This window comes from Rutilus rutilus (genome assembly GCF_951802725.1).
Source record: "Rutilus rutilus genome assembly, chromosome: 11".
Taxonomy (NCBI): domain Eukaryota; kingdom Metazoa; phylum Chordata; class Actinopteri; order Cypriniformes; family Leuciscidae; genus Rutilus; species Rutilus rutilus.
In genome coordinates this window covers 3,344,430-3,358,660 of record NC_140216.1, presented here as the reverse complement: position 1 = coordinate 3,358,660, position 14,231 = coordinate 3,344,430, and the positions used below count along the sequence as shown (strand labels likewise).

Genomic DNA, 14,231 nt, shown 5'->3' with positions numbered 1-14,231 from the left:
TTTAGGCTAGTCTTTTTTAATTGTTCCTATTGTAAAAGCACTTATTCCTTTTTTCCAGAATTTTGTGTATAAATAAATGACCTGGAGGACAAAACTAAGCCTGGGAGAGTCGTAAAATAACATTTCTTGTATAACTAGCTGTTCAAGGGAGCAAAGTATTTGATCTATCAACTTGAACTTTCCATAACACACCCTGTTATATTGTTTATATTACTGTAGATTAGTCATATTTTCTTTTCTACCTGAAAGACCTTATCGAGGAAACATATTAGGCTTACATAGCCTATACATGAACTCGTTTTTTTGAGTCAAATTGTATATTATTTTGTATATGTAACTTCTTTTTAGCAGAAGTGAAGTGACTTCCTTTCATTCATCGACATTTGCATTCTCACCAAATGTCTGAGACAGATGCATGGGGTTCCCATACATGCAGATGTTTGTTCCCTGACCCCCAACCATTTGCATTACACCTTAAAAATGCACGGGGGGATTTGCAAGTGTAAGTTTGTTGCCTTGAGGGGGAGGTGGGAGGATTTCTACCTTTTAGGTTGAAGGGTTTGTTTTTCTTTGTTACAAGAAGATTGGCCTAATATTTATGACTATATAGGCTATTTTTGAATATTTTAAAAGCAATGTTGTTTTACTGGAGTTTTAACTTTTGAACTAGAGTACAATAATTACATTTTATGTCAAATAATGTATTTCATATCTGATTTAAAGCTAGAAAGCCCAAGGATTCTTAGTCACCACATCAATATTGACCCTTTTTTGTATGGCATATTGCAGTCTTTATTATAAATGATTTATCCGTGCACATGATTATTTTTCATGTGCCTCATAATCTTTAATCAAAATAACTTCCTCTCCCTCTTGCAGCAACATTTCTTCTCTGATGATGTGTTTACTGGCGGGAGGGCGGAGCCACCTGTCACTCACATGAGATCGACCAATAGCAAACCACAACCATTCAATCAATTCCTCACAGACAAAATCAAGTCCCGCCCTACATTTTGAAAGCTTTTCTTTCTTTCTTTCTTTTTTATTCAAGAAACAGATGATGCAAATATACAAACACCTTCAGGAGTACATTAAGGTATAAAAAAAAAGACAGATAAGTATTAAGCATACATATAAAGAGGATAAATAAAAGATAAAAGGTTAAGTACCATACATTTTTGTAGGGAAACACTACTAACGGTATAGATAATTAGAAAAAAAACACAATTTATAAGAGGAAGCTGAAACAACTGTTATTACAAAGGAATATTTCATATTGTTCCAGGAATCTATCACATTTTTTCATTGCTATTTTTAAACTTAAGCAGACTTAAGCAGTGAGTTTACCTCAATCAAAAAAAATGTGAGAGAGTATGAGCCCATAAATGTCTGTTTACGGATGAAAAATTTGCCAAACAAAATTAAAACGTTTTGTTCTTGTTCCAGAAGCTTTTTCATTCGGATAAATGTCACAAATATAGGGAAACTTCCATTTCATGCAGACTTTAAAAAAAGATGCATGCATAGAAATAGATGCACGTGTAGCAAACATTTACATTTGCATTTATTCATTTAGCAGAAACTTTGATCCAAACCGATTTCTGAGGCAAAACTCATAAGCATTGCTGCAATACTTAAGCCATAATACAAAGCTACCTTGCACTGAGGACTTCTGTGTTCGAGCCTTGAGAGAGAGAAAGAGAGAGAGAGAAGTTCAGGCCTTTCCCTCTGTATTGCATGACTCAACACTGATCTCATGCCAGACTCTGACGTTGATTCGTGGCACACATTCCCTGCCCTCCCCCACACTTGTGGAGTGCATGAGATAAAAACCAAAAGGCAATTTATCTGGATAAATAGCTATTAAGCCTGTTAGCATTGTGCTGCTACATGAACCAGGCAAACAGGCCAGACCGGACCGAGAGTCGTCCCTACGAACAAAAAGACAAATGTTCAGTGGTTTGAAACGGTTTGATATGCTGAGCTGTGTTTGTATATCAGGTTGAGACTCCAGCCAGCTGTGCTGAGTGAATAGTGATCATCTTTGGGCTGTGTGTGAGGAAAAGTGGGAATCACTGCAATTCACTTTACACTTTTTATTCTAAATGGCTGTGGAATCTCTTTTTTATTTCAGTCATGTGACTGCATGCTTTACACAATGCTGTTTCCTTCATTTTCTAGGATTACTGTTAAAGAAGACCACAATCATGATGAGTAAAGAGACTTTTAAAAGGATTTGTTTGATTATTTACTTGCGCTTGTAGGTTCGGTTTGACTTAATCAGAGTTGTTCGGGCTTTTTTATTTATTTAGATTAGCTGTTTCACAAGCATCAAGCTGACAGGTAAACTTAACTTATCTTTTTGATTAAAATAAAGTTTCTTGCCGGTATTTCAGTATTGAAACAAAATTGCAACGTGGAAGTAAAACCATTTTGATTGTGTGTTAAATATATTTTGCACATTTATGTAATATTTCATGTCATGAACACACGTTTTTTTTTTTTTTTGCATAGTAGTTTTATCAACTGATGTCTTTTGTGGACCTAAATAATACAATTCCAATGTTCTCCTGAACCCACTAAACTTAATTTTCACTCAATTTATTGCACATTTTGAAAACTGTGCTGCCCTGCATATTGTCTCATTATTATTAATGCACAAAATTCAGCTTTTTATTTCGATGTATTATCTGTTGACTATGCAAAAGCATTGCTTGCATGAAGGACATTGTCTGAAGACAACAGTACTGTTAATGCAATTATGACTGATTATATTTTACTCAAATAGACAGTCGATACGTATCACTGTCTGTGTGATGTGAAGTGGGGCACACACGTATGTGAGCTATAGTGAAATATTGGTCTATTATGCTAGTTTTTATGAATAGTTATATTATAAAAGTTTTGTCCTAAAATCTTTTGAGCTGCAAGTTTGTGTAAAACCTGTTTTATCATGTTCTCCGGCATTTTTTTAAATCCTGAAACATTATTTATTAGCAGGTTTAAATGAAAAAAATCCTAGATTTCCAGTGATTTCTTTGACTTTTAGACTCCGCTGTGACTGTCACAGTATATGTGACCCGACTGTGCGCCTGTGCTGCTGATCTTGACTGAACATAGCAGCTGTCGAACAAGCATCTGTTACCTAGAGAGAGTTAACTGGAGATGCCAGCTCTTTGAAATAAAGCTTTGAGGAATGCAAGACACCGAGGATGGCGTTAAAGGCTTGTATAGCGTTGAAGGGAATGGAAGATTTCTAAAAAACAATGAACTCTGAATGCATGAAATGCATACAAACTAAGGGAAATGACGAAAGTTGCATCGCCTCCCATGGGCTTATGTTTTAAAATAGGCTCGTCAAAATCTCACCATTCTGCAAATAGTCCTATCTGATGGCATTTGAATCTGAATAGATGAACCAGCGGGTGGAGATGCATCTGAGACAATGGACCTGAGTGGCCTTATCGACTCTGTGCTATTGCTGACTAATTTACATACAGGACTGGACTGATCACTGTGTCTCTATTGGTTTCATCTAATAAAATACAATTATAATTCCTTTACATTCTCTGAAACTGATGCATGTGAACAAGAAGTCAGCTGTATAATCGTAGTTTTTATTCTGAGAATAAGCACAAAGATGAGAAAGAAATGAACGGCTGTGTATATCTGCACGGCAGCAACTTTAACCAAACCCTAATAATTAAATGTGAACTAGTTTTAAGAAGTAAATGTGATGAAATTATATAGTGCAGTTTCAGTTTTATAGTGATGATTGCTGTCAATCATCATAAAGACATCAAAAATGTTAACTTGTGTGGTAAGCAAATAAATTTAAAATGGAAAGACTAAAGAGACACATGTGTAATATTTTAAGTATATATATTTATGTGTAATAAACATTATTTATTGCCTGTCTGTATTGGTATCTCGAAATATGTGGTAGGCTACGTATTCAGTAACAACATATTTTCCCATTATGTACAGTACCGGTCAAAATTAGTAAATGTTTCTGAAAGAAGTATCTTATGCTCACCAAGGCTGTATTTATTTGATCAAAAATACAGTAAAAACAGTAATATTGTGAAATATTATTACACTTTAAAATAATTGTTTCCTGTTTTAAAATGTAATATTTCTATGATGGTAAAGCTGAATTTTCAGCATCATTACTCCAGTCTTCAGTGTCACATGATCCTTCAGAAATCATTCTAATATGATGATTTGCTCAAGAAACATTCATTTTTATTATCAAAGCAGTTGTGCTGCTTAATATTTTTGTTTTTAGGAAACCAGATACACTACCAATTCAAAGGTTTGGGTTAAGTAATATAGGCCTATATAAAAAATATAAAAAAAACTTTTATTCAGCAAGGACGCATTAAATTGATCAAAAGAGACAGTGGAGACATTTATACAATAGATTCCAATGTCAAATAAATAGGGCCTACTGTTCTTTTTAGGCTACCTTTCTATAAGAATCCAGACAAAAATGTACCACAGTTTCCACAAACATTAAGCATGCAAAAATGGTTTTAACATGGATAAAAATAAGAACCATTATTAATAACTGAGCACAAAATCAGCATTTTACTATGATTTCTAAGGATCATGTGACACTGAAGACTGGAGTAATGATGCTTCTTTGATCACCGGAATAAATTAGTTTAAAACATTAACAGTAGTCAATATTTCACTGCATTACTGTTTATTTTTACAGTATTTTTTATCAAATAAATGCAGAATGGTGAAATTAAGAGGCTACTTTCAAAAACCTTAATGTTTTCAAACTTTTGACCGGTACTGTATATCGCAACATATATATCTCAAATATTTGTAAAAAATATAATTTCAACCAGTGAACCCGATGCTCGGTGAAACAAAGTCGTGACGTATCCATGACGAGGCGGGGAGATTTTCACGCAATTGTGTGTGATTTGCGGGTCGATTAGGGAGGGAGAGGAAGCGGGGGGTTGTTCCTCCTCCCGCGTATAAAATCGCCAAACGAAGCATTTTTCTTCCTCTTTCTGTTACCTGGCAAAGGGGAGCAGCAGCCGAGGAGTTATCTCTCAATCCTGGTGAGTGCTTTTTCTACTGCATAGGCCTTGGGTTTTTAGTCTGTTATTGTCTGTTAGCAACTTTTGGACAATTTGGAAAAATATATATACGGTTGGCGGTTTCTTTTTAAAATATCTGCGGTGTTCCGTTACTTTGCGTGTTTTTATCACTGACGGTTTCTATAATGGTTTCACTCTAATTTCGTGTTTTAATATTGTGTTTTTTTTTTTTGTATGTTTAGAGGAGTTTGGGTTAATTTTATTTTTCCATTGTTTCCGTGTACGTTTATCGTTCAAAGAATGAGAACCGGCAAGAGAACAAAGGCACTAACCGAGTGAAGTCACAGGCCTTGTTAAAAGGCTTCCACACATTCTCGCATCCAACAGCTGTTACTAGAGACAGATGTCTGATTCCTTTTGGATGCCTTTCAGACATTTTAGATATGTATTGTAACTTAATACCGCACTACTCTAAAGAAACACGTGTCGCAGTCGCCTTATGGTGAACTAGGCCGGTTGAAAGATGGGCCATCTTATCTTTACTTCTGTTGCGAAATCCCCCAATCAAAAGTTTTAAATATGAAAAATCTGTGCTTGTCTTGTGCGTTATTAAGCTTTCCCTTATTCTTTCCTTATCCAGAAACTAATCAATCATGGGAAAGGAAAAGATCCACATTAACATCGTGGTTATTGGCCACGTCGACTCCGGAAAGTCCACCACCACCGGCCATCTGATCTACAAATGCGGTGGAATCGACAAGAGAACCATTGAGAAGTTTGAGAAGGAAGCTGCTGAGGTGAGTGTTTGGACGCTTTAACGTTTTTGTGCGTAAATAGATTGCGGCATAAGTTGAGGTAACAAGAGCCAAAATGGCGGCGGTAGCACGCGTTCCTGTGCTCAAGCCGGCTGGGTGTGGGAGTGGGCGGAGCTTAAGCTGGACTAGCGATGACGTTGCAGTTTCTGTAATGGCGCCTAGTAGGCTGAGCAACATGTGCACTAGCTCTATTCAACCTTTCAAGCAGTTTAACTTCTCAAAGCAATTGTTTAATAAATTGTTAGTTAACTTTAAATCAATTTACTATTTAATTTAATTTATTTATATATCTTTAAGTTATTTTATCTTATCCTTATCTTTAAATTATTATTTTTTTTTCCCCCCTCCCTCTTGCAATGACTTTACTGATATGAGGGCAGGACAACTTGTTAGTCACATGAGATCTCAGCAATAGCAAACCACAAAGATCCAATCAGTTACCTGGTGGACAAAATAAGTTGTACCCTTTATCTTTTCTTATAGCAACATGGTTCATGTTAAAGTAATTCCTCCCTTTTATTAATGTTTAATATCTGTTTCTCAAACAGATGGGCAAGGGCTCCTTCAAATATGCCTGGGTGCTGGACAAACTGAAGGCCGAGCGTGAGCGTGGTATCACTATTGATATTGCTCTCTGGAAGTTCGAGACCAGCAAGTACTACGTCACCATCATTGATGCCCCTGGACACAGAGACTTCATCAAGAACATGATCACTGGTACTTCTCAGGTAGGTCTACGCTCCATTCTTACATAACTGTGCTCTTTGGGAGTAATACTGAAGTAGGGTGTGGTTTAACTGGTCTTGTTCTCTTCCCACCCAGGCTGACTGTGCCGTGCTGATTGTTGCTGGTGGCGTTGGTGAGTTTGAGGCTGGTATCTCCAAGAACGGACAGACCCGTGAACATGCCCTCCTGGCTTTCACTCTGGGAGTGAAACAGCTTATTGTTGGAGTCAACAAGATGGACTCCACCGAGCCCCCCTACAGCCAGGCCCGTTTTGAGGAAATCACCAAGGAAGTCAGCGCCTACATCAAGAAGATCGGCTACAACCCCGCCAGTGTTGCTTTCGTCCCAATTTCTGGATGGCATGGAGACAACATGCTGGAGCCCAGCACAAATGTAAGTAATTTAGCTGATTTGCATGGATGAAATTGTCTAAAGTTGAGCAATTTTGCAGTATGCTCTTGGTTTTCAGGTTTTAATTGGCATTGTTTATCTTCCTTTTTTAGATGGGCTGGTTCAAGGGATGGAAGGTTGAGCGCAAGGAGGGTAATGGTAGCGGTGTTACTCTTCTTGATGCCCTGGATGCCATCTTGCCCCCAAGCCGTCCCACCGACAAGCCCCTCCGTCTGCCACTTCAGGATGTCTACAAAATTGGAGGTTTGTATTAATACTCCAGATGTTTTCAAGTTCTGAATGCCAAACGCTTGGATTGTCTTTAATGTCACTTTAATCTCTTCAAGGTATTGGAACTGTGCCCGTGGGTCGTGTGGAGACTGGTGTCCTCAAGCCTGGTATGGTTGTGACCTTTGCCCCTGCCAACGTGACCACTGAGGTTAAGTCTGTTGAGATGCACCACGAGTCTCTTACTGAGGCCACTCCTGGTGACAACGTTGGCTTCAACGTTAAGAACGTGTCTGTCAAGGACATCCGTCGTGGAAACGTGGCTGGAGACAGCAAGAACGACCCACCAATGGAGGCTGGCAGCTTCTTGGCTCAGGTTAGGCCTTATTCATCATTCTGGTTGCTTTTTATAGTCCGTCTTGATGTAAACTCCTGTATTAACTCGCTTTGTCTTGCAGGTCATCATCCTGAACCACCCTGGTCAGATCTCTCAGGGCTACGCCCCAGTGCTGGACTGCCACACTGCTCACATCGCCTGCAAGTTCGCTGAGCTCAAGGAGAAAATCGACCGTCGTTCTGGCAAGAAGCTTGAGGACAACCCCAAGGCTCTTAAATCTGGAGATGCCGCCATTGTTGAGATGATCCCTGGCAAGCCCATGTGTGTGGAGAGCTTCTCTACTTACCCCCCTCTTGGTAAGTTCACATGCTAATTGGCATTCTCTCATTCATATCTTCAGTATCCGAATTGTGTAGAACGTGATGCTAATCGCTCTCCATTCACAGGTCGCTTTGCTGTGCGTGACATGAGGCAGACCGTTGCCGTTGGTGTCATCAAGAGCGTTGAGAAGAAGGCTGCCGGCTCTGGCAAGGTCACGAAGTCTGCACAGAAGGCTGCCAAGACCAAGTGAATTTCCCTAGATTACGCTGTTCCAAAGGTCGTGGTATGTTCTGCCCAACCTCCTGGAATATCTCTAAACCTGGGCACTCTACTTAAGGACTGGCTAATGCTGATTAAAACTCATCGGAAAAATTTTCGCAGGAAAGGAAAACAACTCGGATTAAGTGTGGCTTTATTGATTGACTGATAGTGCCTCTTTCAGTTATTAAATTTGTGTTGAAATGGTTTAGAACTGCACCTGTTGCCACAGTAAAATTGGAAAGAAGCTGCTGAATAAACTAATAAACGTATTAAAAATCGAAATTGTGCTGTGTCTCCTGTGATGACTGGGGGAAATGGGTGGGATTAAGGATGAGCAACTGTGAAGTGATTCGTCAGGGTCATTGCAGCTGTTTTAACACGTGTTGCAGCCCTTTTTTTTTTACCTACCTTGTGCCCACATTAGTGATGTGTCTTCCTCCAATCGCAAATAGTGAGTGCACAGTAAAGCTACCAATGGTACCCCTCATCTAAGCAGTATCTATGTGGTTTAAGAGTTCTCACATCCCACCCCTGTCTGAACCGGTATAAATTTAGACGACCAGTGAGACTCGCTCCTTTTTCTCCAGTCTGCTTGGGGCTGTCTGTAGTGCTTGTAGTCGGGTAAGTTTATTACTGCGTTTTATTCACTCAATCCTTGTATAATGTGTAGCTTGACCTTAGCATAAGGAAAATGTCCTTTTAAATGATTTTCTTCAGGCTAACTGTTCAGATCAGGTTTTTCTCTTGGTCGGGTTTGACAATTGGATTACATCAGGTTTCTTTTTTTACTCTACTGCCCCCTTTTCACTGACATGCACATGTAGAGAGCACAGACTTATTGGCAAAGCTGGAGAGAACATGGCTGGTGCTGTCATTCCAGTCCTTCAACATGGAGGACAAGTGAATAGAGGGAGGGGTGGGTTGCCAGGTCTATCGAAAAAGAAACCTGCACTGGAAAATGCCTAATATAGGCTTTCTTCACGAAAATGTGGGCTTTTTAATTTAAAGCTAATCTAAGTAGCATCAAGCAGTTGGTGTAATTTAATGGGTAATCGCATTTTATTGTGCAATGCGGTTTATGGTCACTGCCACCACTGCAGCTGTATTAAAAACACCCTCACAGCAGCATTAACTTTTCTTTTTTGCAATTTGATGCAGAGGTAATATAATACGAAGTAAAGTGTTAAATGTACATAAAAGAAGAAACCTTAAACTTTGCAGGATTTATGAAGCTGATGACAGTTAATACGTGTCATCAGTCTAGAAAAAGATCCTTTATAAATGGATTTGGCAACAACAATGCTGCGCGTTCACGCAGACATAGCCCTGGCCCCTGACTAGAATGCGCGCGCATTGTGTAATGCATCGTTCAGTCATTGTGAATTTTTTTGTTTTGTTTTTTTTTGCCATAGATTTTCCAATTCCTTGAACACTAATAATGTGTAATGTGTGTTTAAAAGACGCGACAATGTTGATGCCGTCGAAACTAAACCAGCAATGTCTTTCCACAGTACATTTACAATATGGGTAAGGAAAAGATTCATATTAACATCGTGGTTATCGGCCACGTCGATTCTGGCAAGTCCACCACCACCGGCCATCTCATATACAAATGTGGAGGCATCGATAAGAGAACCATCGAGAAGTTTGAGAAAGAAGCTGCTGAGGTACGTCATCAGCCGGGTGACTAACTTCCGATGACTAATATATCCATATGACAAGAATATTCTGGGCGTGTCTCTCTTTTTTTTTTTTTTTTTTTTTACACCATGTGTTGTGAGCGACATCTAGAGTTTGGTTACGTTGGTCTGTTCTGAATATCTAAACTGAGCATAAGTGCTGGAATTTTTATTAGAATATAATCATTCATGAAATGTTGAGAATTATGATAATTACATTGGTTCAGTTAATGCATAATTTGTAGACGTCATGTTTGAAAAGACGTTAAACTAATTATCTATCTATCTATCTATCTATTTATTTGTCATCTATCTATCCTTCTGTCATTATATCTATCTATATCTATCTATCTATCTATCTAGCTAGCTATCGTATGTCTATATATTGTTCTATTTATTTGTCATCTATCTATCTATCTATCTATTTGTTTGTCATCTATCTATCTATCCTTCTGTCATTATATCTATCTATATCTATCTAGCTATCGTATGTCTATCTATTGATCTATCTGTCTGTCATTATTTTGTCCATTCAGTCTCTCAAACATCTCAAATATGCTTCTGAATATTTTTCTCCATCAAGATGGGCAAGGGCTCCTTCAAATATGCCTGGGTGCTGGACAAACTGAAGGCCGAGCGTGAGCGTGGTATCACTATTGATATTTCTCTTTGGAAGTTCGAGACCAGCAAGTACTACGTCACCATCATTGATGCCCCTGGGCACAGAGACTTCATCAAGAACATGATCACTGGTACTTCTCAGGTAGGATTTGTTTGTATTTCAACATATCAATCACAGGTACATATTGCATTATTTTTCTTTGTTTAATTTAAATGTCATGATTTTTATTTGTCTCTTCCTCCACCCAGGCTGACTGTGCCGTGCTGATCGTCGCTGCCGGCGTTGGTGAGTTCGAGGCCGGTATCTCCAAGAACGGACAGACCCGTGAACATGCCCTGCTTGCCTACACTCTGGGAGTGAAACAGCTTATTGTTGGAGTCAACAAGATGGACTCCACCGAGCCCCCCTACAGCCAGAAGCGCTATGAGGAAATCACCAAGGAAGTCAGCGCCTACATCAAGAAGATCGGCTACAACCCCGCCACCGTCGCCTTCGTTCCAATCTCTGGATGGCATGGAGACAACATGCTGGAGCCCAGCACAAACGTGAGCGTCTGCTTTTTCCTGGGTCGGAAGAAGTTGCATTAGATGCTTCTAAAGGGTTTGTGATCAATGCGATTGCTCATGCTTTGTCTTTTGCGTTTTCCTTTTGGATAATAGATGAGCTGGTTCAAGGGATGGAAGATTGAGAGGAAGGAAGGAGCTGCCAGTGGTGTTACTCTTCTCGAGGGCCTGGACTCCATCCTGCCACCCAGTCGACCCACCGACAAGCCCCTCCGTCTGCCACTGCAGGATGTGTATAAGATTGGAGGTAACATTTACCATCAACCAGGGTTATAATATTTTATTTATATTTTTTAATATATTTAATTTATATTTTGTTATTTGTCTTTTCAGTTTAGTCGATGTTCACTATGATTTGTAGTTTTAATTTTAGTTTGTTTATTTAGTTGTTAATTTCAAATAATTTATGTTTATTTATTATAATAAATAATTTTCTCAGTATAGTCAAGAGCAGTGATTCTCAACCAGGGGCCTCAAAATCAAGTAAAAATCAAGATATTTCATATTTTAATTCACTCCCTCAACAAATGTTTTTTTTTCTTTGACAAAAACAGATTCACCTCTAATGTTAAAAGTATGATTTCTAGACCTGGAAAAGTTAGGGGTATTGTTATAATGATATACATTTGTTTAGTTATGCCAAGCTCTAAAATATTTTACTGGGTAGAACTTGTAAAAAAAATAAATCTTAAAAATCCTTATTTTTAATACTTTCTCAGTAAGTGTCATCTTCATGTTTAATGCAAACCGGTTATAAAGGGTTCATGTTTTATAGTATACCATGAATCCAAAACTAAAATGAATTTGCAAACTTTTTATTTAGTTTCGGAGACATGAAAATACATTTAGTTTGTGTTTCCCAGTTATCTTGGTTATTTTCTTTAGTGTGTAATGTTGCTGTTTGAGCATGAAAAAGCTCTGCAAAGTTAGAAAACACAAAGTCCCTCCAGCGAGAGTTATACTCTATATCAGTGTCACTGTTTCTGAACTCCCTGAAACGCCTCCATTGTAGTCTTGAGTTTTCTTACGGGAACGAACACGTCACAATATTCCTCATTTAAATAATTAATATGCAGAATAAAGGGGCGGGGCCTGGATGAGCTAGTTAGTAGTGTGTTGAAACTTGCGGTTATGGTAAGGGGCGGGACATTTCTCAAACACGCTCGAAGCACTTGACCAATCACAACACACTGCTCCAGCCGACCAATCAGAGCACAGTGTGCTTTTCAGAAGGAGGGGCTTCATAGAGACAGGAACTAAACAGAGCGTTACTGACAGACTGGAAAGAGAAGAGCTGCAACAATGAAAATAATGACTATTCAAGCATTAAAAACTATTCTAGTGTCTAGTAATGAAGGCTTAGTAAAAGGGCTTTTTAAGGTAAAAGTATTTGCTATTATTTTTTAATTTTCATAACAATAACAACACTGCCTCCATCATTATTCACAATTTTCTCTGATGAGAGACCATGTTCAAACATTCTCCGTGTTTTTTTTCCTTCAGGTATTGGAACTGTGCCCGTCGGTCGCGTTGAGACCGGAACTCTGAAGGCTGGTATGGTTGTGACCTTTGCCCCTGCCAACGTGACCACTGAGGTTAAGTCTGTTGAGATGCACCACGAGTCTCTTGTTGAAGCTCTTCCCGGTGACAACGTTGGCTTCAACGTCAAGAACGTGTCCGTCAAGGACATCCGTCGTGGAAACGTGGCTGGAGACAGCAAGAACGACCCACCGATGGAGGCTGCCAACTTCACGGCTCAGGTTAGAGTATTCTCTGATTGATCGTCCTTCTGTAACTGACAGGGATATAAAGCGCTTTATCATGTTACCCCTCTTCATCCCAGGTCATCATCCTGAACCACCCTGGTCAGATCTCTCAGGGCTACGCCCCAGTGCTGGACTGCCACACTGCTCACATCGCCTGCAAGTTCTCTGAGCTCAAGGAGAAAATCGACCGTCGTTCTGGCAAGAAGCTTGAGGACAACCCCAAGGCTCTTAAATCTGGAGATGCCGCCATTATCGTTATGATCCCTGGCAAGCCCATGTGTGTGGAGAGCTTCTCCCAGTACCCGCCACTGGGTAAGTGTGATCATTTATGTTAAATATGCAATTTTACATAAGCATTCTGGTTGTGTTCAAACTCCCTACCATCCCGCTACTACTTCTCAGGTCGTTTTGCTGTGCGTGACATGAGGCAGACCGTTGCTGTTGGGGTCATCAAGGCTGTTGACAAGAAAGCCGCCTCTGCTGGCAAGGTCACCAAGTCTGCTCAGAAGGCAGCCAAAGCTAAATGAATCGCCCCGTCAGACACACAGCAAGCCTCATTGACATCCTACACTGCAATATTTCAGAACCTGAGCTCGGTTTTAAAGGACTGGCTTATGCTGATAAAAACCCATCGTAAAAGCTTCAGAAGGAAAGGAGGAAACCATGTATTTCTGAACATATTCAGAGGAAATGATTAGTGAAATAAACAATGATCATACATCACAGATTGTGCCATTATTCTTTCTTGTCAAGTGTAAAGAATCAAGTGTAAGTGCATTCATAAATAAATTATTTTTGAACATGATGCATATAAATAAGTTTCAAATTCTTTTTTTTTTTGCCTTAATATTCTTGCTTTTCTGCCATCTCTGCTGCTATTGTTAGCTAAAACTAAAATCGTTAAAAATCATTTTGTCGGTTGATATGAAATTTTATATGAAAATTAGATGCTGGATTGGCAGCTAACGGAAATAAAAAATAAGTTTAAGTACTAAAATTACTAAAAACTGAATAATAATAAGTTAAAGACTAAATAGAAATAAAAAAAACTAATAAGAAAATTACAAGAAATTAAAATGTAAGCTAATTCATATAATTCTGGGTGGTTGCTAGGCGTTCTGGGTGGTTGCTAGGCAGTTGCTAGGGTGTTCTGGGTGGTTGCTAAGGTATTTTTGGTAGTTGCTATGGTGTTACTAGGTAGTTGGTAGTTGTCAAAGATGGTTACTATGGAGTTTTTATAGAGTTCTTAAAATCTTTAACAACGAGTGCCTTCAGTACGGCACTATATTATATTACTATAATATTATATAAATAATACTAAACTAACACTGTTTGTCACCCACATATCCATACTGTTATGCACGAATGCTATTGTTGATTAAAAACACTTGTCATTCATAATTTTGTATTGTTAATTTTATCCAGCTGCTTAAGATAAATAAGAAAGGAGTTTTAATTTCATCGTC

The 14,231-nt window shown here is 38.8% G+C and overlaps 3 protein-coding genes across 3 annotated transcripts in view; 2 read left to right on the top strand and 1 right to left on the bottom strand.

The window, feature by feature from the left end:
- The window catches only part of ppt1 (palmitoyl-protein thioesterase 1 (ceroid-lipofuscinosis, neuronal 1, infantile)), a 133,903-nt gene that overhangs the window by 20,386 nt on the left and 99,286 nt on the right, over positions 1 to 14,231 (bottom strand). The gene's annotated exons all lie outside the window — the stretch shown is intronic.
- LOC311299774 (elongation factor 1-alpha) lies at positions 4,861 to 8,417 on the top strand. The gene is made up of 8 exons (XM_084423587.1): positions 4,861 to 5,078; positions 5,698 to 5,854; positions 6,421 to 6,600; positions 6,695 to 6,991; positions 7,102 to 7,252; positions 7,336 to 7,592; positions 7,675 to 7,909; positions 8,000 to 8,417. The coding sequence occupies exons 2-8, from the start codon at positions 5,711 to 5,713 to the stop codon at positions 8,122 to 8,124; spliced, it is 1,389 nt and encodes a 462-aa protein (XP_084279713.1). The 5' UTR covers positions 4,861 to 5,078; positions 5,698 to 5,710; the 3' UTR covers positions 8,125 to 8,417.
- On the top strand, positions 8,561 to 13,519 carry LOC311299665 (elongation factor 1-alpha-like). Its single transcript, XM_084423407.1, has 8 exons — positions 8,561 to 8,756; positions 9,647 to 9,802; positions 10,398 to 10,577; positions 10,685 to 10,981; positions 11,096 to 11,246; positions 12,503 to 12,759; positions 12,843 to 13,077; positions 13,168 to 13,519. The coding sequence occupies exons 2-8, from the start codon at positions 9,659 to 9,661 to the stop codon at positions 13,290 to 13,292; spliced, it is 1,389 nt and encodes a 462-aa protein (XP_084279533.1). The 5' UTR covers positions 8,561 to 8,756; positions 9,647 to 9,658; the 3' UTR covers positions 13,293 to 13,519.